At 35.4% G+C, this 26422-nt stretch overlaps 1 protein-coding gene across 2 annotated transcripts in view; it reads right to left on the bottom strand.

The window, feature by feature from the left end:
* The window catches only part of ATG5 (autophagy related 5), a 130629-nt gene that overhangs the window by 11949 nt on the left and 92258 nt on the right, over positions 1–26422 (bottom strand). For both annotated transcript variants that reach the window (XM_029945103.1, XM_029945104.1), the window contains one exon: positions 7189–7306. In XM_029945103.1, the coding sequence (XP_029800963.1) occupies positions 7189–7306 (118 nt within the window). The remainder of the gene's footprint in view (positions 1–7188; positions 7307–26422) is intronic.

Genomic DNA, 26422 nt, shown 5'->3' on the forward strand with positions numbered 1-26422 from the left:
TGGTGGCCATGCGGTATGTATGATCTGGTCACTCCTTTTCATCTAATTTCTGCTCATCTTTTAAGACTCAGCTCAGGATACATAAGAGCAATTGCAAGTGCTTCCTAATATTCTCTGCACATACCACATCCGGGTATCTCTCTGCCTACTCTAACTGTAGTAAAGTTTCTTAAAAGCAGGAACTATGTCTCATACCTCTTGCTGTATCTAGTGCCAGCAGACAGTATGATGCAAAGGAATTGACTGATAAAGAATAAACACACAACATCAAATGGAAACCAAAAGTTAAATGGTAGTTGGAAAGGGTCTCAAAGAGTAAATAAATTCCCAGGAAACAGCAGAAATGGAAATGGAAAAAGGTAAGTGGCTACAGGATTGTACCTGTTGGCAAAACCACTAAAAAATCCAGGCAAATTCTACCCTGAGAACCACACTAGTATACTCTTTTCAAATTAATCCTGCCTACCAAATCAGACAGGAATAAGACAAAACCACTAAAAAATATGAGGATTGTATTTGTTGGTAAGAGAGATGCGAGGAAACTACTAATTTGCCACAGAATGTAGTAATAAGCCGTAAACTACACAAACTCTCCATTTGTATGACAGCACATATGAATTCAGGATTAAACCAGCCCAAAGTGACAGAATACTGATCAACTGGAACCCTGAAATAAATTTATAAAGGTGAAAACAGACATTTTCATTCTCGTAAGCCTGACTAGGTTTTTAAATATTACACTGGAAAATTGGGAAATAAAATATGATTGGGCAAAGTTTATAAGTGTTTTGTAATCTCCAAAGTAAAAGAATAAAAGCTATGTTTCTAATTTTTTTATTTTTTTAAGTTGTTTTTCATGCACAATGAAAAAGATATTTCACTTCAGGTCTGGTATAGAAGCTTAGCCCTGAGTCATTTTAACTACAGCTGACACCACAAAAACATTTTTACCTGAGCTCACCTTTGGTTATTTCCTGTTACCTCTAATTTGGCTAACTCTTCTAGCCACTTACAAAACAAAATAAAAAAGAAACACACAAAGCAGCTCATCATTAGTTACTCCACGAGAACAATGACCTGAAGCACGTCCTCAGAAATATTAGTACATTCTACTTTCATATGATGAAATAAGGCAAAATTCCTTCATGCATGAATCACCTGCTGTCAGGAGTAGTAGACAATGGCGCCACACGGCATTTATGAAGCACTTTCTCTTTTCTTCATGTGATGGCAGCCAGTTGTTATGCACACACACCCAACCTTACAGTCTTTCGCTTTCAACTTAAGTCGAGTGCAGGTGTTTCAAAATGCTTCATATTTGACAATACCACAGGTGTACTGAACCAGACAATAAACAGTTCTTTACTGAAACAGTGACTTGATGTTTTGGATACTCCTCACAGATCCTGAAATGACGGTTATTTTCCAATATGAGGTTACAAAAGGAAGAGACAAATAAAAAATTTTCCAAAGATAAGGTACTGGTGTTAGAAACGTGGCCTCCTCTGGTATGAAAGGTACTATCCAAGTACCTCAAAAGTACAGATGCTATTTACATAATTTCAATAAAGTGTGTGTATAGTATGTGTGTGCGCTCCAATCAGTGTAAGCCTGGGACAGCTGGGAAGAAGTCTGTCACAAGGACATCCACCTCCAGCATCTGCAGTTGCCTAAGAGCTAGGTCCGTGGGTTAGCGTTGTGAGTGACTATGTAAGGGAAATCACTTTGTGTATTCTCTAGGGATGGGTGTGCACGTTGGACAGGCTACACATTTAGGAGAGAATAAAGAGCCTTTAAAAGAATAAAACGCTTCACAGATGTGTGCCATTACTGTGCTGGATCATGTTAACCTTGTATGTATTGTTGTGATCTGGGTGTAGGAATGGCAAAAGAGCATGGAGGGGCATTCAGACAGAGTGCACCAGCTCAAAGCATGTGACCGCAGTTCATTTTCTTGCCTGAATGTCACAGGCACCATTTAAAGAAGCTTAAGAAGATGAGGCGCCTGGGTGGCTCAGTCAGTTAAGCATCCGACTCTCAGTTTCAGCTTAGATCATGATCTCATGGTTACATGAGTTTGAGCCCTGCATCAGGCTCTGCACTGACAGTGTGGAGCTTGCCTGAGGTTCTCTCTTTCCCTCTCTCTCTCCCCTTTCCTCACTCAGGCTGTCTCTGTCTCTCTCAAAATAAATAAATAAATAAATAAATAAATAAATAAATAAATAAATAAAAATATTTAAAAAAGAAAAGTGGCTGGAATTATACACAGGAGCACTAAAATAACAAAATGGACAAAATAACAACAGAAGCTCAGGTTCCTAAGATCATACAAGTAATTATACTGTAGTAGAGAACAGCATGCAAGCCAGATGAGATATTAAAACATAAATCAGAGGATAAAGAGGAAAAAGCAAACATTTCAGAATGTTATTTTAAACTACACAAAAAAGTTAGAAGGTTTAAAAAGTGAAAATGAAAACAAATGGAAGCACAGTAAATCAGAAAAACCAGTAAGCCAGGAGATGGAGACTTGAGTTGTAAACCTAGTTCTGCCACTAAGTAGCTAAAAGACCCTTAGCTACTCATCTAAGAAATCAAGAGCCTGGGGGCGCCTGGGTGGCTGAGTCAGTTAAATGTACAGCTCTTGATTTTGGCTCAGGTCACGCATGGTCTCACACTTCTTGAGATTTACCCCATATCGAGCTCTGCGCTAAGGGTGAAGCCTGCTTGGAATTCTCCCTTGCCCTCTGTCTGTCTGCCCCTCCCCTGCTTGCGTGCTCTCTCTCAAAACAAATAAACATTAGAGAGAGAGAGAGAGAGAGAGAGAGAGAGAGAGAGAGAGAGAGAGAGAGAGGGAAAGCAATCAAGAGTCTGAACTACATTAACTTAAAGGTTCTACAATTAAAGATTTAAAGACATCAAATAAAAAATTAACACCCAACCAATTTCTTCCTGCTTTCCTCTAGAAAAACCCTCCTTCAAGTCACTCTGTGTCTTTGTTAACTGTGCTGCTGACTAGGGCACATATTACAGTAGAATAGTCTTCCTCCAAGGTTTTGAGTTTCTTTGTGATGTTCTCACTCAGAAGTCAAGGATCTTATAAAGAAGTAAATTTTAAATGATATAATGTTTTTCAAAGTGGATTGTCAAACAATATCTAAGAAAAGAACAGCAAGGTAGACATTTCAATATTAAATTTTAAATTTCAATCGCTCTTTTCTTTTGAACTGAAGAGTTGACATACAGTATTATATGGGTTTCAGGTGTACAACACAGTGATTCAACATTGACATACATTATGAAATGATCACTAGACAAGTCTAGGTACCATTTGTCACCATATAAAGTAATTTCAATTACTCTTAGTTGATACAAGCATTTTTCAGTGTTCTTTAAAATACTAAAAAGTTCTAAAAAAGGATGAAAAACACAGTACACAGAAATGAATAACTGAAAGCTAATGCTTGCAGTGGGGGCTGGTATGAGGTGTATGATTCTCATTTCTGTTAGCAACAAAAATTATTAATATTTTATTTACACTTCAAAGGGAAGAACTAATCTATATTCCCAAATCCTCAAGAGTGTGGCAAAATAGATAGTAAATAGATTAAAAGAAAAAACCAACCCTTACAGCATGGAGAAAATGAAATGGAATGGTAAGATTATTCCTGAATCAATAAAAGTTACTAGGAATTTCTCAGTGTAAAATTCTGTAACCTGAGTTCATAAAAAAGAAGTTTTATAAACAAAATTACTTAACTGAAGGTAATACACAAAAACTTTAATAAGGTTTCATCAAAATTAAATACTTTTTTTTAAAAGTAGGCTCTTTTACTTTGTTTTAGATAAGTATACCCTTCTAAAATATTTTAAATGTTTTTATTTATTTATTTATTTTGAGACAGAGAGAGTGCATGAACAGGAAAGGGGCAGAGACAGAGGGAGACTGAGAACAAATCCTAAGCAGGCCCTGCACTGCTACTGCAAAGCCCCATGCAGGGCTTGAACTTGCGAACCGTGAGCTGAAATCAAGCGTTGGACGCTTAACTGACTGAGCCACCTAAGCACCCTTAGTTTTTTTGAAAGAAAATTAAGCCATGTCACAGACTAGGAGAAAATAATTGCAAATCATCTGATTGATAAAGATTTGTATCTAGAGACTGTCTCTCTCTCTCAAAATAAACTTAAACAAAAAAATAAAAAAAGATTTGTATCCAAAATATATAAATAACTCTCAAAACTTAGTAGTAAGATGAAAAATCCATGAAAAATGAGAAAGGAATCTGAATAAACGTTTCACCAAATATATCCACAAATAATAATAAGCACATGAAAACATACTCAACATCATTAGTAGTTAGGGAAATAAAAAGTAAAATCAAGAGATACCTCTACACAACCACTAGGATGGTTACAATAAATATAAAAAATATATGTTGGCAAGGATGTGAAGCTGGCAGTAATGTAAAATGATGTATCCACTTTGCCAATGTTTAGCAGTTTCTTAAAAAATTAAACACAGACCTACCATATGACCTAGCAATTCCACCCTAGGAATCTACCCAAGAAAAATGAAAATTTATGTCCACACAAATGTTCACAGCAGCATTATACATGAGAGTGAAAATGCCCATCCATCAGTGAATGAATAAACAGAATATATATATATATGTGTGTGTGTGTGTGTGTATATATATATGTATAAGTATATATATATGTGTGTATATATATATGTATAAGTGTGTGTGTATATATATATATATATATATATATATATATATATACACCCAACCAAATATTATTCAGCAATTTAAAAAGGAAAAACTATTGCTACATGCTATAGTATGGATGAAACCTGACAACACTATACCAAATGAAAAAATCCATTTGCAATATTGAATGATTGCATTCATGCAAAATATCCAGAAGAGGTAAATTACAGAGACAGAAAACAGACCAGCAGTTGTCCACAACTGGCAGTGGGAAAAGAGATTAGCTGCAAACAAGCCCAAAGGAACTTTTGGAAGTGATAGAAATATTTTAATCCTTTGGAAGTGATAGAAATATTTTAAAACTAGATTATGGTGATGGTTGTACAACTTACAGATTTATTAAAACTAAAAAATTGAAGTGCCAAAAAACTTTAACTGAAACTCTTACTGAAAACTAAAATTATACAGCAATAACAACAGATTACGACTCTGCAACAGTATTATAATTAACTAAATGTTAATTATGCCATGATTTAATGATCCTAAATAGGGTTTCAGGTAATGACACAAAGACACAATTCAGTAATTGTAAATGAAATACTGAGTTAAAAACTATTACCCTGGCACTAGAGATATGAGGACGTGTGCATGAAATACTCCAGACTACAGAGTCTAGTAGAGCACAGCGATGACAGAGGATACAGTAGGACCTTATAGAATAATACTTATAACCTCTTAAACCAATGAAACTTGCTTAATTTCAACAATTTTGAGTACCAGTCAATGATCTTTTTCATCAGTCCCTTCTGGTACTGGTTCTGACGGCATTTTAGATGCCCCTCTTCCCTCCTCCTGTTGATCACTTGTGCATTTTTTTTAAGTTTATTTACTTATTTTGAGAGACGGAGTGTGTGCACGAGAGACGGGCAGAAAGCCAGGGAGAGAGAGAATCCCAAGCAGGCTTTGCACCCCCAGCAGGGAACCTGAGGTGGGGCTCCATCCCACCAAGCATGAGATCACGACCTGAGATGAAGTAAGAGTCCAGTGCTTAACTGATTGAGCACCCAGGTGCTGCAGCATTTGTGCATTTTAGAAGAACTGATACACACGGGAATGCCAAGAATGGCAAGCATATTTGGTTAAGGTGAGCAGTTGCATTCACACACCAAATGGCTTATTCTGAGTTCCATATTCTTTGTTTAATCATTTAGGCTGAAATATCAACATTTCCCCAGTCCCACTCTGTTTCTAATTCTAGTTGTTAGGCAAACTATTTCCTTAGACACTACATGCTTCTTGAACTGTGTGATAGAGTTATTAGTCATGTAAGTAATACTACAATCACCCCAACTTTGAATAAATGTTAATAAGAAATATACCATTATCCACTGACGTTACATTTTTATAATAATATTAATATACTTATTAATGCCTTACCTCTTTCCATGAAGGATACAAAGTAGCAAGTTTAAAATGTTTTTATATGTAATAAATCCAAGTCTGTGTAACATATTAACAAACATAGTAATAGTCCACTGAAATGTCCCCTGTAGCCTGGTAACCAACAGAACTATGATTGCAAGTCATTCAGTAATAGGGGGATGATCAAATTAATGGTACACTGATATGAAGGACCACAGGGCCATTAAAAAATAGTTTTAAAGAATTTTTAATGACTAAAACCATGCTCATGTTCTGTTAGGTGAAAGCTGCAGCAGGACATACAATTTTAGAGACACACACGCACCCCTTTCAAATACTCCAGGGTCCATATGCATGTGTGTATTGACTGTAGTCTCCAAGGGGAAGGGATGAGAACTTCTTTGTCTTTTATTATTTCTGCATTTTCTTTGTGTTTCTTATAATGCAATTGAGAAAATAGAATTCAGCAATTTTGGTATTTTCCCTTTGCCTATAGGAAAATAATTTGAACTGAAGCTACTGAGGACTACGAAATAGGACAAGTTCTTAACTGCCCATGTGAAATGTCAATACCTAAGAGAACAATGCTGAGTGAAACTTCGGGAAGTGGCAGGAAATTCCAATAAAATGCTTATCCATTATTCAGTATTTTGAACTTTAAATTATCAACCAAAGGTAAGAAATTTTTTTTTTACCATCCTTATTCCTAGAGAGTGAAGAAACACAATGTAAAATTTAAAACAGTATTTACCAGAACTGAACCTAGAAATGAAAGACCCCGGGTACCAGAGATGTGGTAAGAGAGCAATTTGAAAGCAGTGTTATTTTATTTTGCCAGAGATAGTCAATTCCTTATTTTGTTAGTGTCACTAATTCATAAAGTAACAAATGAAACATTAAGTGTTTCTGTTTCAAAAGATTGTTCCCTACAAGATACTGAAAATATTTTCCTGAAGTAACCAGGAAATGTTATTTACAAAGGCAGAATGCTTATGTTATACCTTAGTCACAAAGAGAAATGAAGGAAATGTTTTAGCGCCGCTGACTGTGTTACCTTCAGGAGTGATTGCAGAAGGACAAGTGTCCTTGAGGAGATCACCCAGGGTGTGCAACTGTCCATCTGCAGCCACAGGACGGAAAAGCTTCTGAATGAAAGGTCGTTCAGTCGTTGTCTATTTGAAAAATGAAAACAGAATTCAAACCTTTACATCTTTGTTGCTGTGAATTACACATTCATAGATCAGAAATTTCAAGCTGCCATCAGATGCCTTCCGATATAGTGTAATCAGAAGCACACACTATCACAAATGTGGTAAAACCACCAAAAATGGTTAACACAAACTCAAGTAAATCTAATCATGAAAAAGCAATCAAACAAATCCAAAATATGTAACATTCTAAAGACAATGGGGGAAAAACAGACAACTGGCCTCAACTCTTCAAATAAGTCAAAGGCAAAACACAAAAAATGGATTGTATTAATCAATACAAAAAGATTAAAAAGGATTGGCAAGATATAACACCTAATACAAAAAGTAAATCTTGATTAAATATTGGATTGGAGAGGAAAAAAATCAGCCATAAAAGACAATCTTGGAATAACTGGGGAAATACAGAATGAACATCAGATAATATTACTGAATTAATGTCAAATTCTTAGATGTGATAGTGGTTATAAAAATAGTATCCTTTAAGAAATTCATGCTCACATATTCAGGGATGAGGTGTCAAGCTGTCTGAAACATACAAATGGTTAAGAGAGAGAGAGAGAGAGAGAGCGCGAGAGCGAGAGCGTGTGCAGGAGTGTGCACAAATGTAGGAAAATGTTAACTACTAGTGAAACTAGGTGAAGGGTATATGGGCTTAATTGATATAGCAGTTTAATTTTTATGTATGTTTGAAAATTTCCAAGAAAGAGACTCATAAATAGAGAACTGATGGTAGCCAGAGGGGATGAGGGGGAAATGGGTGAAGGGGAGCAGGAGATACAGGCTTCCAGTTACGGAATGAGTAAGTCGCTGGGATGAAAGGTACAGCACAGGGAATATAATCAGTGGCATTGAAACAGCGTTGCGTACTAACCGGTAGTAGCCACAGCTGTAGGGAGCAGAGCATAATGTATAGACTTCTCTAATCACTATGTTGTGGGCCTGAAATTAATGTAACACTGTGTATCAACTATACTTGAATGAAAAAAATTAAAAATAGAGGTGCTTGTGTGGCTCAGTTGGTTGAGCCTCTAACTTCAGCTCAGGTTGTGATTTCATGGTTTGTGGGTTTGAGCCCTGCATCAGGCTCTCTGCTGTCAGCACAGAGCCTACTTGGGATCCTCTGTCCCCACCTCCTGCCTCTCCTCTGCTTGCTCTCCCTCTCAAAAATAAAAACATTTAGCAAAAAATATTTTAAATAAACCAGAATTCCCCCAAAATTTTCAAAGTACCTGATGAAAGATAGCCTCTGACAACTGTTATTTTCACTATGTCATAATTTACTGCTAATAATTTCAATGTATTGCCCACTCTTAAAACTAAGTTTCATTTTTCTTTCTTTTTTTTTAAATGTTTTATTTATTTGAGAGAGACAGAGTATGAGCAGGGGTGGGGCAGAGAGAGAAGGAGACACAGAATCTGAAGCAGGCTCTGAGATGTTAGCACAGAGCCCAAGGTGGGACTCAAACTCACAAACTGCGAGATCATGACCTGAGCGAAGTTAGATGCTTAACCAACTGAGCCACCCAGGGGCCCCTAAGTTTCATTTTTCTAAACTACCTCTATAAGGAGCACAACAACGATGAGGAAAGCCTCATCACAACACAGAGTGCAGAGGCCTTGGGATCACCCAGTCTGAATAGCACTATCACTTACGTGCTAAGTGATCCTGCCCCCAGTGTTTTTGGAACATTGGGACACTCCACATCTCTGAAGTTTGTTGTAGAAATGAGTTAAGAATTATGCCAAGCACACAGAGAGATTGAGACACACACACAGAATGAATTAGTCAATGATGAATGAATAAATGAATGAATGTATGTTAAAGAGAATAAATATCTTTCCCCTTAACTGTTATTTCATTTTAAGATGGTTAAGTTTTTACTTTAAGGTTCCAGGGGTGAAAAACCATAAAAACTTACAAGAAGAGAACAACTGCTAAGTAAATACACTCATATTTACATACAGTACTTTCTAAAAAGTTTATTTCAAATACCTAACCATTAACAACATTACACCATTAAAAAACAAGTTTGCCTATTTCTTAATCACAGGTATATCTCAATTTCAAAATATTATAGATTTGGTTTAAAAAAACCATCTGTTTTTAAGTATGGATATAAACTTAAATGTAAGAAAAAACAGACATGGTATAGCATGTGAGCTACCTTTCCCAGCTTTATACTGTGTATTTAGTGGATACATGATAAATGTTAAAAATTATATTCCAATAGTAGTTAAATATCTGTGGCAAGTATGAAAAAAAAAACCTTGATAATTGGTAGAAATCTTGACAACATGCACTGACTAGAATGCAATTCACTTCACTAATTGAACTCTTTATGGATTTTTTTTAAAAAGTATGACTGATCTTCAATTTAGGAAGCTCATACAATTCACATAAGATGAAACTGAGAACAATACCATGTAAAATCAAGGACTAACTATGTGAAGATGATAAGGGTTAGGGGAGTTCAGAGAATAAATAAATGAATAGAGGGCTGTAGTATAATTTAAAATAGCCACCACACACTTAGAGCTTTCTATCTTCCAGGCAATGGAGAGGCTTTTAAGACTTTTTAGCAAAGGAAGTGACGTGACGAAAGAGGCTTTTTCTCAAGACTAATGGAAAGCGGCACTGTGTATGATGACTTGGAAGATGGGCGAGAGGCTGCCTGAATAATGTGAGCCTATGTGATGACAACCGGCCCTGGGTCAGGACTATACCCTCAATTAGTAAGAATAAAGTTAAAATGTATCATCCACAGTCTGATCTGAAAAATACTAATATTTTCAGCAAAGTCAAAAAACATTTTCAGGATTCATTCACCCTCTACTTGGTGACATAATTGTGAAGTGGTTAGCTATAATAATACAACATATTATAATAACCTGAAAAAAATATGCTTTTTTAAAGGCCCCAAGGAGGCTTTTCTAAAAACTAGCAAGTGTTCTCCACTCATTCCTAGGAAAATGGCCTGTAATTTCTCTTACTTCCTTTTTTCCTACTCTCCCAAATCTGAGCAGTTATAATAAAGGTATAACTTCAACGACCTTTATAATGGTGTTTTTTGCTTGGTGGTGGGGTGAGGATGGGAAAGGCCTTATGCTATTAACATACTTTAAATAAATTCTATAGAAGAGCAACTAAGAAAAGTCTCATCAAAGTGCCATTTCTCATATAACAAAAACATTACTTTAAAAGAACAATTCTCCAAAATACCTCAATCAAAAATCTAATAAGTATCTTCTGTTTAATATTCATTAGACTGCCTTTATATTGTTATTCTTTAAAATTTAGTATTCTAGAAAAAAAAACACTTAAGCGTCTGAGTAAGTTACACCAAAGATCATGAAAACCACTCAATTTCAGGAGTTTATGCCACTTAAAACAAAAGTCCCTCCCAGAAAGATCATGCATTTAAGTACAATACAGACGTTCTGAAGGGCAATGAGTATGCAGGGCTGATTCATGCAAATTTCTTAGCAGATCTCATTAAACCTAAGTTGAAGTTCATCAGAGAAGACTAAATTGTGCTAGAGTACTTAAAGGCTATCTTCCTTTTGAATACAGCCAGAACTTTAAAAATAAAAAAACTCCATGAACATGAATTCTACAAACTTTGACTTAGTATACATGAAACTGGATGAGGCTAATGATATCCATATTACCTGAATCTTAGCCTCACGAGAAAGTCACTACAACAGGAATGTAATACAATGCTTACTTATTCTAGCCATTTATTTACAAACATGCAAACTACTTCAGTGACTTCCAAGAAGCAGTATGGTTTGTTCTCTTGTAAGAAATAATATGATTTCAGAAAGTCATCTTTGAGATTTCCCTTATTACTTTAAAAATATGTATGTTACTCATTTGTTAAATATACAAAATAGAATATAAATTGAGGTGCTACTGGCTGGCTGCTCTCCATCCCTTCTCTATTCATCATAAATGAAACAATAACTTACCCTCTATGGAAAAGTTATGTGGCTAATTTACCTTGGGGATATACTTAAAAGAAGCAAAGGAATCAATTTATAAAGATGTTAAATTTATAAGATTTTAGTGATTCTTACATATTTCTTAAACTGACAATTCAAGAGTTATATTCAAACTCTTAGAGATGATGTGTTACAGCTACAGTGTAAACTACAGGCTAACCATTATTAATCTTATATCCAAGAAATAAGATATAGAGAAAAGGTTTATTTCCAAAACAGCCAAACAGGTTAACGTTAAAGTTGACAAAGCAAGAAATGGTGACTTATTATGTGAGTCTGAACGACCAGACAACGTATGGACTTAAGAGTAAGAGGCACAACAGATAACATCACTAAGACCAAGTTTGAGTACTATGAGTTACATCAAGTACATACGGCAGCAAACATACAAGACAGTTGTTGAAGAGCACAGGCTTTGCAGCCAGAAAGGACTGGCTTTAAGTCCAGGTTCTGTCATTTATTATAAGTCCACAGGCAAGGTTACCATACTTTCTTGAATCTCAGTTTCCTCAACTGTAAAACAGGCATAATTATAAACACACACACACACACACACACACACAGGTATAAACAGAGATAATATCTACATTGCAGAGTTTCTGAATAATAAAATATAAGCACAGTACAATCACAGTACATATGACCACTCAAACACATATCCTAAAATGTACACTGTCACCATGATCAACGGTTTTAGCTTTATTCCAATTTAGCAGACTTAAAGTTTATTCGATCTTTTTTTCCTTAAGCTCACTTTTCTGGATGCTAAATCATGAAATTCAGTTTAAAGGAAATGCTGATACAGGAGACCTCATGAAAATAAAAAAAACTTCTGCTCTGTAAAAGATAATATGAAGAATATGAAAAATTTGACAAGCCACAGACTGGGAGAGATTATCTGTAACCACATATCCAATAAAGGTTTAAATTTAGATACATAAAGAACTCTAAAATATCTTAGTTAAAAATTTTTAAAAATATTTATTTTTCAGAGACAGAGAGACAGAGTGTGCATGGGGGAGGGGCAGAGAGAGAGAGAGAAGGAAACACAGAATCCGAAGCAGGCTCCAGGCTCTGAGCTGTGTGATCATGACCTGAGCCAAAGTCAGATGCTCAAGTGACGGAGCCATGTAGGTGTGCCAAGAACTCTAAAACATTCTAAAAGGATATTTCACCAAGGAGGATGAAAAAGATGTCAAAAAACATGAAAATTTTTTAAAGTTTTTCTTTTTTTTTTTTTTAAATGTTTATTCATCCTGAGAGAGAGTAGGAAAAGGAGAGAGAGGGAAAGAGAGAGAATCCCAAAAAGGCTCTATACTGACAGCACAGAGCCTGATGTGAGGCTTGAACTCACAAACTGTGAGATCATAACTTGAGCTTCTGAAACCGAGTCAGACGCTTAACCAACAGAGCCACCCAGGTGCACCACACATGAAAATGTTTCACACGTCATTAGCCATTAAGGAAATGCAAATTGCAATACACAACACAGTATTACCACACACCTACCAGAATGTCTAAAATAAAATGATGGCAAGCATGTGAAGAAACCAGATCACTCATACATTGCTGGTGAAAATGTAAAATGGAAAAGCCCTTCTGAACAACAGCATGGTAGTCTCTTACAACATTAAACATGTATCAACCATATGACCCAGCAGCTCTACACTTGAGTATTCCCAGAGAAAGGCAAACTTATATTCTCCAAAAGTTTGTACATAAATCTTCATAGTGGCTTTACTTTTAATACCCCAAACTGGAAACAATCCCAATGCCTTCAACAGGTAAATAGTTAACCTATCTGTGGTATAGCTATACCATAGAATTCTATTTAGCAATCATCATCATCATCATCATCATCATCCCTATTAATATAGGCAACAACTTGTATGGAACTCAAGAGAGTTATGTTACATGAAAAAAGCCAATCTCAATCATACATGCTGTATGATTCCATTTATATAACATTAGTAAAATGATAAAACTTTAGAAAGGGAGAACAAATTAGTGGTTGTCAGATGTTAGGGAGAAGAAGTAAGGTAGGTAGCTATGGCTAGAAGAGGGGTAGCCCCAGAATTGCTTGTGTTGAACAAAGCCAGGAAATGTGAATAAGGTCGGGTTGTATCAATGTCAATTTCATGGTTATGATATTATACCACGGTTATACAAGATGTCAAGAATGGAGGAGGGGCACCTGGGTGGCTCAGTCGGTTAAGCATCCGGCTTCGGCTCAGGTCATGATCTCGTGGTCTGTGGGTTAGAGCCCTGCATCAGGCTCTGTGCTGACAGCTCAGAGTCTGGAGCCTGCTTCGGATTCTATGTCTCCCTCTTTCTCTGGCCCTCCCCTGCTCACGCTGTCTCTCTCTGTCTCTCAAAAATAAATAAATATAGGAAAAAATTTTTTTTAAAGAATGGAGGAAACTGAGGGGTATAAAGATCTCTCAGTATTATTTCTTAAACCTGCACATGAAAATTATACATGTTAAACTGATGTAAAGCATTTAGAACAATGCCTAGCACATAGTAAATGTTCAGTAAGTGCTATTAATGTTTTCATTAAATGTGACTTGACACTCAGTAGAAATTTGTTGACTACGAATATGTACTTTGCATTGAGTCATAACACAAAACATGCAGGATTATAAGAAGATACACTAATCTTGTAGTTACCCTGTCACTACATAGCATTAGTGATAATTTTATTGTTTTGGTCAGATACATTGTATCAACATATAATATGAATTAGAAATGCTGGTTTTGTCAAAAATGGCAATTCACAGCTGGAAGGGCACATATCTGGCTCACAGACCATGGAGTCAATGACCATAAAGAGGAGGAAGAATCCCATCCGATAGTAAAAGGAGGTTCTATTCGCTCAAAGTGAGATTAAAAATTATGAAAGAGAAAAACAAAAATTCAGCAAGGATACAACCTATAAGATGCCCAGCAGATGCATGATGATTCACTAGGTTGTGAACCTTACAAATGGCCTTAATTAAAAGGCAGAACCGAGGGGAGGAGTGTGGGTTTCGGGGTCTCCTATTGAAACAGCAGGAAGAACCTGATGAGGATAAGGGACCTGTTGTTAAAAAAAGCTTGGACAGAATCATCCAAGTAGTAGTATCCATGTTCAGGATCTCCAACCACTGACCTGAATCACTGTAAACTGATCATTTGCAGCATTGGGCCTTAGATGGGCATTCTATTCCCCTTGGCTGGTTGGGCTAAAGAAACAAATATTTTAGTGATACTATATATAGGTTGCATTTTCCTAGATGTAGCAACAAGTTCTGATATCATCAGCTACGTTGTGTGTATACTTTGTTTATAAATCCTCTGAAATAGGATGAGTGATTCACCACATGTATAAGTACAATTTATTTGATTTACAAGAGTTCTATTAAGTATAGCAAAGTTTTTTTTTGATTAGACTTGTAGGTATTTTTTAAGAAAATCAGTTATACTGAACTGTAACTTAAATCAGCAATTTGTTGATTAATAAAGAATGTAATTTGTTTCATTAATTATATAAGGTAGCACTGTCTTCTACAAAAGGTACGAATCTACAAAAGGTATGAACAGACAAACAGCAAGAAGTAAAAAAGATTGCTCTCATGTATATTGAAAAATTACTTGTAATATATTTGTATGTATGTACTAACCAGCATAAATTAAACTGAAAGGCATTACAAAAACTAGATTTTACTATTTACAAATCTAATATAACACAAATAACTGTAAATATGCCATTCATGCACAAAGCTGCCTCCAATATAAAAAATGTCACCAACAAAATCAATGTACTTTCATTTGACACACCATTTTAAAATATGAACTAAATTTAATATTTTGAAAAGCTTTATATAATAAGTAGTAAAAGTTTCATTGTACCCAAACGGTGACAATGATAAAGACCAATATAACTTTTCTTATAGAACCTTAGGTAAAAAAGCAAAACAAAACAAATACACAATATAATACTTTATAAAATCATGTAGTCACTGATACTCCATTAACAGCACTGACAGGCATTACAAAAATATAAAGATAAATAAATTTCAGTGAAGAATACTGTATTTAATTCCTGCCTGTGTTTTTCTTTTAATTTCTTAAATGTTTATTTTTGAGAGAGAGAGAAAAAAAAACATGAGTGAGGGGAGGGGTAGAGAGACAGAGACACAGAATCTGAAGCAGGCTCCAGGCTGGAAATCAGAAACTGTGGGATTATGAGCTGAGCTGAAGTTGGACGCCCAACCAACTAGGTACACTCCATGCCTATGTTTAAAAAAAAAAATTGAGAAAGCTTATAACAAAAGCATGTGTATGGTGACAACAAGAACTACTTAACAAACATGTAGTTTGAGCAGAATTATCCCAATAGTAGTACTCACACTCGGGACCTCTGACTAACAAACCAGAGGGCCAGGGGTAAATTACTTCAGAAATCTTCACTCATTAAACATGTACTGAGCACTTACTACAGCATCTAGCCGTTGGTAGAAACAATGTATAAAGGACGCATAAATAACTGTAATACAGTGTTAAGTAAGGGATTACAGAAATATGTACAAAGTGCTGTGTAGAGAAAATATAAGAGAATGAGCACAAATTTAACTCTGCACTTTTTGGGCAGCTAGAGCAAAAACAAAAATAAAACCAAAAAAGCAATAACTGGTTACATGAGTTCATCTCCTAAGATTGGAAGATACACCAGTAGGTATAAAGTAAAATATGCTAAGTGTGGTAGAATGTAATGTATGAACACAGTAGAGTTTCAAAAGAGGATGAAAACAACAGAGGAAATATAGAAGATCTTGAAGCTTCCAACTTGAAATACGTATCTTTTTAAGAAAGAGATAAAGCCATTTCAGGCAGAGTCCAGGACCATCACTTTCTTTCCTATGTCCCCTGCTTGCTAAAGGGTTCAGAGAGCAGCTGCAGCATAATGATACCTGTGAGAAATGAGTGAAGGTGGAGATGGGGTGGAGGGAGACAAAAGTGAGCTAAGAGCTTAGCATACAGAGCCTGGAAATGTCAAATGTAGTGAAATTAACAAAGGCTTGGTGGCATCCCAACTCACAACATGGACTGACTGTGTAGCTAGAGCAAATTACATCAATCTTTGGGAATCTGTTTCTGAACCTGAAAAATGGCAGCAATGTATATCTTTGAATTACTGCTGTGATAATGAAATAAGATGAGATACATAAAACATCTACTGCAGCAGGTGCTTATTAACAAGGGCTGGTTTTCATTCCTCTCTTTTAAACCACTGTTAACTGTGGAGCCAAAAAAAGGTAACATTAGTCTTCACAGAATCAATAATAGAGAGAATGAAAAATAATTGGTTTTCAAGCATCAGTTCCCTTTGAAGTCTTATTAGAATAAATATGTGGCAGAAAGAAAAAGCAAACAGGGGTTTGCACAGGATATGTATGCTGCCAGATATTACCAACAATGACACATGATATGTGCTTCAAACTGTGACATGCATATTTGGCTTAAGATATATTCATGCATGTCAAATTTTGTATCACAAGCTTTACAAAAGAAGCCTCATATTAAAATTAGCTTAAGAATATGTACAATTATAATACCTCATTAAGTAAAAGAACAGACTATTTTCAAATGAATGCTTTTGGACCTTTACAGTAAACAGTCCTTTTGGTGTTGGGAAGTGGGGGAGGGGTCAGGAGGGGAGTTGGGGGGGAAGGGGAGTCTATGCCCCTTAATCAGACTACTTTTATCCTTCATGTAGTAGGGAAATAGAAGACTTGAAAATAAGCATTTTCTGTAGTTATGCTACCAGAGTCTGAAGTCCACTTTTAATATTCCCAACAACATAAAAAATAATAATTAACATTTGAAAAGCTGTCATTATTATAGTCAGGGACACTTAATCCTCAAAGCTGTAGTATTTTAATTGAGACTATGATTAAATGAAGGCACTCATCAGAATTACATCCACACATCTGGTTTGAAGCCTGTGTTTTGTGTTATTTAAATTGTTACATTTATTATAATTCTGTCTAGACAATGCCAAATATATTTTGTCCCATAAATGGCTAAGGCAAAATTTCTTCAAATACAAGCAATAGTTTGTGTCTTCCTCATATGCGCTCACTGGATAAAATGTATTACAGGGAAGCACTACCTCCCTTATTCAAGACTGAGATCAATTTAATGCTCTTTATGAGCCATTTTATAAAACAAGGTATGGCTTTTAAGTTTTTTATATGAAATTATCAGTAGAGTGGCCAAATGAGAAGCTTCCTACAAGAGTGATAGGACTGATGTTTTTAGTAATAATTATCTTACTTTGAAAGGTTTCTTTCAATAGATTTCAAACCATACTGAGGGAATCAAGGTTAAAATTTCATTATCTATAAGAGCTTTAAAATGTCTTCACAAATTTTATCCAAAGCCACACAAAAATGGTGTGTATAAGAGTGACACAATTAATAAACTATCTTCTACCGAAGAAGAAAAGAGCACTTTTGTATACAGACTATTTTTATCTTCATGGTATACTTAAGTAAAATAATTAAGGGCAGCACTTTTTAATGTGTGTAAATAAAGAAGTCAAAGTAGCAAGGAAAATAAATCTGACTCAAAGAGGCTGTACTGACCACAGAACTGAAGTTCTGTTCTCTTGATGCTCAGTCAAGTGTCTCATCCACTGGAAAAGTGCTGCTCACTCTGGGCCAGGAGCTGGTGAAGCTCCACAAAGAGCCTCAGCCCTCTGAGCATGGTCTGTGGGTTTACAGTGACGCTAAATAAAGTGGATAACGTAGCAATGTGGATAAAAGATTTCTGACACAATTTAAAAAATTCATCTCACTGAAGTATCATCAAAAGTAGATTTCATAGGGGTGCCTGGCTGGCATAGTGGGTAGAGTGTGTGACTCCTAATAATGGGGTTGTGAGTTTGAGCCCCATGCTGGGTTCAGAATTTACTTAAAAAAAAAAAAAGAAGAAAAAGAAATCAGATTCCATAATTCTAGTGATTTCTTTTTTAGAAGCAGCAAATGAAAACAAGTGACAAATATCTCACTGATCTCACTGCTGAAGTAATCCAGTTGATTAAGAAATTAAAAAAACACAGCACTGACTACTCTGAAGAATAAATGAAAAATAAAACAATGTAGTAAAACTATAAAACTCTTAGAAGAAAACACAGGAGGAAATCTTTATGGCCTTGAATTAGGCAATGGCTTCTGAGATGTACAATTCAATAGCACAAACAACAAAAGAAAAATTAAGCTGGACTTCATCAAAATTCAAAACCTTTGTACTTCAAAGATACCATCAAGAAAATGAAAAGAAAACCCATAGTGTGGTAGAAAATAGTTGCAAATCATGTATCTGATAAAGGATTCATAACCAGAATACATACAGGAACTCTTACAATGATCAGCAGAAAGACAACCAACTTTTAAAAAATGAGCAAAGAAACTGAAGATGTTTCTCCTAAAATGCCATACAAATGGTCAGTAAGCACATGAAAAGATGTTTAACATCATTTGTAGTTAGGGAAGTGCAAATCAAAACCAAAAATATATGCCCCTTTATACCTATTGAGGCAGCTATAATTAAAATGATAGAAAATAACAAATATTGGCAAGGATGTGGACAAATGGGAACCGTCAAACATTGCTGATGAGAATGTAAAATGGTACAGATGCATTGGAAAGCAGTCCAGCAGTTCCTCAAAAGATTAAATACAGAATTACCACATAACCCAGCAATTCTATTGGGTACTACCCAAGAAAAATGAAAATATATATCCATACTAAACCATGTATGTTAACGTTCATAATATCAGTTATTCATAAATAGCTGAAAGGTAGAAACAATCTAAATGTCCAATCAATTGGTGAATAAACAAAATATAGTACTTCCATGCAATGGAATATTAGCTGGCCATAAAAAAGGAACTGAAGTATTCTGCAACACTGATGAAGCACAAAAATATAATGCAAGTAAAAGAAGCTAGACACAAAAAGCCATATATTATATGATTCCATTTTGAAAATATTCAGAACAGGCAAACAGAGACAGAAAGTAGATTAGTGGTTGCCATGGGCTGCAGAAAAGGGAAAATGAGGAGCGATGGCTCATGTGGTACAGGGCTTCTTTTTGAAGTGAAAATGTTCTGGAATTATATAGTAGTTGGAATTATATAGTATGATGGTTGTATCAATTCTCTGAATATTCTAAAAATAATTTTTTTATTTTTTGGAATATTCTAATAATTAAAAAAATTTTTTTAACTTTTAAATTTATTTTTGAGAGACAGAGCACAGGTAGGGGCGGGGCAGAGAGAAAAAGAGAGAGAAACACAGAATCTGAAACAGGTTCCAGGCTCTGAGCTGTCAGGACACAGCCCAGTGCAGGGCTCAAACCCATGAATATGAGAGACTTGAGCTCAAACTGATACTCATCCAACTGAACCACCCAGACAATCTTAAAAAAATTTTTAAAAAAGGTCAAGAGCACCCCAACAATAAGGATTAGATTCCTGCTCTCAATAATTTAAAAACATTACTGGGGTGCCTGGGTGGCTCAGTCACATAAGCATCCAACTCTTGATTTTGGCTCAGATCATGATCTCACGGGTTTGTGGGTTCAAGCCCTGCCCTGGCGTCCACACTATTAGGATTCTCTTTCTCTCCGTCTCTTTCTCTGCCCCTCCCCTGCTCATTCTCTCTCTCTCTCTCTATCAAAATAAATAAACTTTAAAAAAAATTACAGCTTTTTCTTCAGAAAGTTGTATAGCATAAGGACAATTTTAAAGCTGTCTGTAGAAATTTTAATAACTTTGCCTTAAATGTTCACCAAACCTCATTTAGAATTCATGCTCTGATACTTAAAGCCAAATGGTTTTGAAATTTAAAAGTGCTTGTTAAAAGGGGTAAGGTTTGGGGCGCCTGGGTGTCTCATTCGGTTAAGCATCTGACTTTGGCTCAGATCATGATCTCACAGTTCATGGGTTCGGGCTCTGCGGTGGACTGTGCTGACAGCTCAGAGCCTGGAGCCTGCCTCAGATTCTGTGTCTCCCCCTCTCTCTCCCCTTACCTGCTCATGATCTCTCTTTCTCTCAAAAATAAACATTAAAAAATAAAAGTAAAAAAAAGGGAGGTAAAGATTACTAAAACAGACACAGAATTTAATAACAGGGGGTTATATAAAATAGAAGTCATTGGGGCGCCTGGGTGGCTCAGTCGGTTGAGCGTCCAGCTTCGGCTCGGGTGATGATCTCGCAGTTCGTGGGTTCGAGCCCCGCGTCGGGCTCTGTGCTGATGGCTAGCTCGGAGCCTGGAGCCTGCTTCGGATTCTGTGTCTCCTTCTGTCTCTGACCCTCCCCTGCTCTCACTGTCTCTGTCTCTCAAAAATAAATAAAAACCATAAAATAGAAGTCATCTATCTTACCAAATACAGTTTCTAGATCATAAAAAAAGTCATTATCGATAAACAGCTACGCAGACTGTGGACTCATTATATGGCTACTGTTTCTGAACTTTCTCAGAAGCCTCTCTACTGGTGAGGGTAGCAAGGGAGCTGCTCACCTTCCTACTTCCTTACTAGCTTGGAACCTCTGGTTCCCACCCACATTACTGTAACCTAACTGGGGAGGCACTTCTGCAGCAAGGAGGAACTCTTCCCTGTGGCAGATTCTTGACTTCAAATCTGGAACGGTAAGGAACACTACCATAAACATGAGTTAGGGTCTATAGCACTGGTGTCCTAGTTCAGTCTCATTACTTACACAGCCTTTCCTAAGAATTTTATTAATTACAAGTTCCTATCTTCCAAAAAATATGAAATTTGGGGAATACAATACATGAATAGAGAATGGTGTATAGAAGCCAAAGTAGGCTGATGTATCCCAAAAGTATTTTATTTCAAGATAGCAATAATCCAATACCACCAATTCAGCAAGTCAAATTACAGGCTTTTTTTTTTTCCATAATGGAACTGTTAAAATAGAATAAACGTTTTGTTATTTAGTACACTGAAATGGTGAACTTTTAAATAGGGTTCTAAGAGGATCATATACATCAAAGATTAATTCTTGTATAATTTAGGTGAGTTTATCTGAGAAATGGAGGTGAGGAGGGGCGAGAGGCATTCAGCTTCAAAGAATTCACTAGCAAAAGAGGATGCACTGTGGCTAACAGCAACAATCACTGTACTTAGTTTGAAGCCCTCTTAGGAACCAGGTCTTAAAAAATGATAAACCTGGTTGGCCTCATGAAGAGGTATCAAACTACAAAATGAGGGAGAGTGTGGTATTCCAACTTAAAATACAGTGCTTAATTTAAGTAATTTTTTTTTACTCTTCCAAAAGCAGCACCATTATTCCTCAGAGTTACTCATAATTAAAGGAAACCTTCCTTATTATACAGTATATGGATTTTAATAATATTTAATATGGGCATTACTAAAATGCTCCAAAATAATACAAGTATTCACTTATATATAATATGGCTTAGGAAGTCACAGAAGTAAAACATTTTTTTAAAGCTTTACAATGATAATGTGTTGAGGCAAAGGCAAATTTGTTAGTTCTACTCCATTAAGGATTCCTCAAGCAATGTAAAAACCAAGTTCAAGTTATACTTTGATGTGAACATCCTTTTGAAAGCTACTCTACCCTGTTTTATATGAAGCATCTGTAGCTAAAATGAACACCTAGAGAAGAGTATGGATGCTGCATTACATAAGCAGACGTCAGAACTGTCCCAAGCTGATTCTAAGTTGCTTTAAACATGCATACAGAGTCAGAAATTAGCTATGGCTTACTTCTCAGAAGTAACAGATAATTACCCTCATCATGATGAAAAGGATTTTCAATGTAAGCTAATAGAGGTATTTTTCCTATAGCAAAGCTCTGCTTTTAAAAATAAACTTCAAGACTTTAATTAAAATAGGAAATGCTTTACTACCTAGTAAAAACACTTCTCAGTTTAGTGAGGCAGAGAAAGGAAGGACTCTGAAAAGAGAAAAGGTAAGGACAGGACAGAAAGATGAAGAAAAAGAAAGAGGAGGAAAAGAAAAAAAGAGAAAGGAAACATAAAAGGACAGAAGAACCTATAGATTTTATATAATATTATATGAAATATATTATTTCTCATTTGAAACTAGCAGGAGAAATTATTTCCTTTTATATACATGAAATAACCAATGTTCCTCTTATCTAAAACTCTAGACAAATAAAATATTAAGAATCTTACTACACTAGATTTCTGAGTCGTTTTGAAAGCATACTATTTCTTAAAATATGTTAATTGTCTACACTGCAAATGTAATTTCCATTTTCAATGATGTTTTAAAGACAAGTTTAATATCATGTAAAACATGGTTAAATTAAGCTCAATAGTAAGTAAAACATATTGGTTTGACTCTTCAAAGTTTTGTGAACATTAACTCAGCCACATCTCATACACAAATCACTCATTAGCGAACTCAATAATCATGTGAAATCCTCAGAGTACTAATTCATTATCATTTCACAGCTAGTACATTTTTTTAAAAATTTACATTATGTACAAAATTGTGTCACAACAAATGTATGCAGAGAGGTGACTTTCATGAAAAGATCACGTCCAAGGTAGATCTATGATGTATTCAAATATGGTTTCCAAATGTACCCCAATTCTGTTGAACTCAATGATCAGGTATACCATTCCATTGATAGAGACCTCCTCCTCCCTCCCACCTCCCTCAAGCAGTATATAAACAATGGTGCATTGAACCAGCATTGACTTCCCTTTAAATTTTTAGCCTAAATTTTTAGAAGCAGACCTTTAAAAGATACATCCTGTTTAAGACAAGATATATCCTGCAAAATGCCCCCAAAACATCAAATTAAGATAATACATACAACTGAATGTTTATACTAGATCATATTTCTGAACTGAGAATTAACGTTCTAATTTATCACAATCAATCCTGTTAAAGGAGGAACTTGCTTAAAGACCTGAGGAGTTACAAATATATATACATCAATATCTTTATATGTAATATCTATATAATCAATATACACATCAGTATATCTATAAAGGTTTTTCTATATTGCCTCCCTAGTACTTATTACTATAAAAATCTGCATGAATCACAAAAATTATAACACCTTGAAAATTAAAAACAAAACAAAAATAAGTATGACCCAACAACTAAGATATACACTTCATCAGACTATGATACAGGAAATGAAATGTCAAACAAAATTTGCCAGGCCCAGGGCAGACACAAAGAACAGGATATTAGTCTTACACTTTCTTCTCCTGGTTTTTCCTACTAGTATTCCTAAATAATCATCCTATTTGTTACCTACTTGAAATTATTAGTAGTTATTTTAAAAGTATGAGTAAACCCAAAGCAACTATCATATTTACCCAAAAGAAGGAACCACTACTAAGAATCAAAGCCTAGTAATTCTGTTCTTAACAGACAGGTGCTGTGTGTTCTGGCATGTTATATGAAAATCATTTATGAGAAGAACAGAAAAAAAATCAGAAGGTAGTTTTTCACTATTGGAATAGATATATGATTAAGCAAATTTTCTAACACGGCAAATTATTAACAGATTAAATGGCTACCATATGGGGCATCATTTCTGGATGTTGGCATTCTCTGAGATGGAAAGAATGGTAGTCACACAAAGAAACTAATTTGGGTCTCAGAGATCTTTTCGAATAATAGGTTAAAGGAACATTATTCAGGACTAAGCTTAGACTTGCAACTGCCAACACTCTCTTAGGCCAGCAGTAAACTGGGGAAAGATGGCAGCCATGTCAATCATTAAAGCAGCAATAAGACTCAGGCTGACCATGCTAAGGTATAGGTTATCTCTGGCATACCTTACCAGGGTTGACAATTCCTCCAAGAAACTCAAGCATTAACTATAATCTGAGGTGCCTTAATAAATACATAATAATGATCAAGGAGTAAACTTGATATAAAAATATTTTCTTAAACGAATTATACACAAAGATCATATTTTATTATACAAATACTACTGAACTTTGGTATGTAACAGCTCCATTTTCATTTTAGCCAACAGTTATAACTTTTTAAGCCATCTCACATTTAACCTCAGATTTTGTCAAATTTCAGGCACACAAGCCGCTCAAATTTCAAACTCACCACACAAACTTACTTTTACTGTATCTAATCACATTCTCAAAGAGGTATTAAGGAGAGGTGAAAGGATCAAAAGCAGAGAATGAGTTACATACCAATAAGTGCCAATAAAGTTAATTTTTACATATGTTAGAATATTACAGTAAAAATACTATATGTCTTATGACAGTCAATAATTTCTTTGTGGAGGAAGCTAAAAAATCATTTTTAGGGAAATAATTACCACCTTACACAATCTATCTTTTAAAATGAGGTATTGAATATTTTGGCTTTTAAAATTATCTCATACTACTACATGCTTAAGCATGGGGAGCAAAGTTCATTCCATTCCTAAATTTGAGAGTTCAGGTTTTGATATGATCACTAAAAACTGCTTAATTGATAATTAGAAAAAGAACATTCTATAAATAAAAGAGAAAGAAGACCACACAATTTTAGCTGTTTCAATCTCTTCATGCTAAAGATGTCATGTTTTTACTTTCTGTCCATGCATTTTCTCTACTAGAAGAAAGAAAGGACTGAAGGCAGGAAACAACCAAAAGGGTGGAGTAATAAGAAGCCTGATATGTGTAAAAACTGGAAAACGGTCTCAAATGGAAAGTTACACTAGAACAGAGTAAGGAAATAAAAGAAATAAACTTAACATGTGTCAAAAGGACCAGTGATTAAGGGTATGGGCTCCAGGGCCAGGCTACCAGCTCTTCCATTTACGAAGGGGAGTGACCAGAGTCAAGTTGCAATAACCCGTCTTTCTCTCATTTACCTCATCTGCACAACGGGGCCAGGGCCAGCACACATCCCAGAGGACTACTGAGAGGATTACATGAATTAAAAATGTAGAATTTTTAAAATAATATCTCGCATCCAGTACTCATTAAATGTCAGCTCTTAATTGTTATATGTCTACAGTTTAATTGCCAGCAGTATTTTTAATCTTGAAAATATTAAATGAAACAATGACCTAGCTTAATGCAACAAAATAATATTGAGAACATGTTGACTTTAACTTAATTATTAATTTAAAAATAACTTTAAGAGTCTGGGATAACAACAAAAATTTGCATATTTTGGTTCCTCTAGCAATAAGAAAAAGATATTTGCCATCAGAAATAAAGGAAAATTTTAAAAAGCTCTAATAAATATCATTTGTTCTCTTATCCAGGGCTTTAAAAATAAAACAGCAAATCTGCATCAAAAAGTTACTATTCCTATAAATGACAATTGTTTTAAAATATAACTACCACATAAGCTTATAATTTATAGTTGCTTTCATTTTTCAAAAATCCACAGACAAAGCAGTTTAAGTCTAAAACAATCTCAAAGTAGTAGCTAGCTTATTTAGCAAGGGCAATAAAAACTTGCTGTGTTGGGCTGCCCCCTACAGGCCTCAATCCATGGATTTCTTTTAAAAGGTGTATAAGTAGAGAATATCATCCGAGTTTTATTGTTTTAATTTTTTAAAAATATTTATTTACTTTTTAGAGAGAGAGTGAGCAAGCGAGAGTGAGCAGGGAAGGGGCAGAGAGAGAGAGACAACAGAATCTGAAGCAGACTCCAGGTCTGAGCTGTCAGCACAGAGCCCAATGTGGGGCTCAAACCCACAAACCACGAGATCATGACCTGAGCCCAAGATGGACACTTAACTGACTGAGCCACCCAGGTGCCCCAATCATCCAAGTTTTAACATTAAGAATATTAATACTAGGGGCACCTAGTTTTAAAAACATGCACACATCAGGTTCTGTGCTGACAGCTCAGAGCCTGGAGCCTGCTGTAGATTCTGTGTCTCCCTCTCTGTCTCTCTCTTTCTTTCTGCCCCTCCCCTGCTTGCTCACTCACTCTCTCTCTCCTCCAAAAATAAACAAACATAAAAGAAAGAATATTAATATTAAGCAGAGTATTATGTCCTCTTTCATTCATTCTAGC

The sequence above is a fragment of the Suricata suricatta genome, chromosome 7 (genome assembly GCF_006229205.1).
Source record: "Suricata suricatta isolate VVHF042 chromosome 7, meerkat_22Aug2017_6uvM2_HiC, whole genome shotgun sequence".
Taxonomy (NCBI): Eukaryota; Metazoa; Chordata; class Mammalia; order Carnivora; family Herpestidae; genus Suricata; species Suricata suricatta.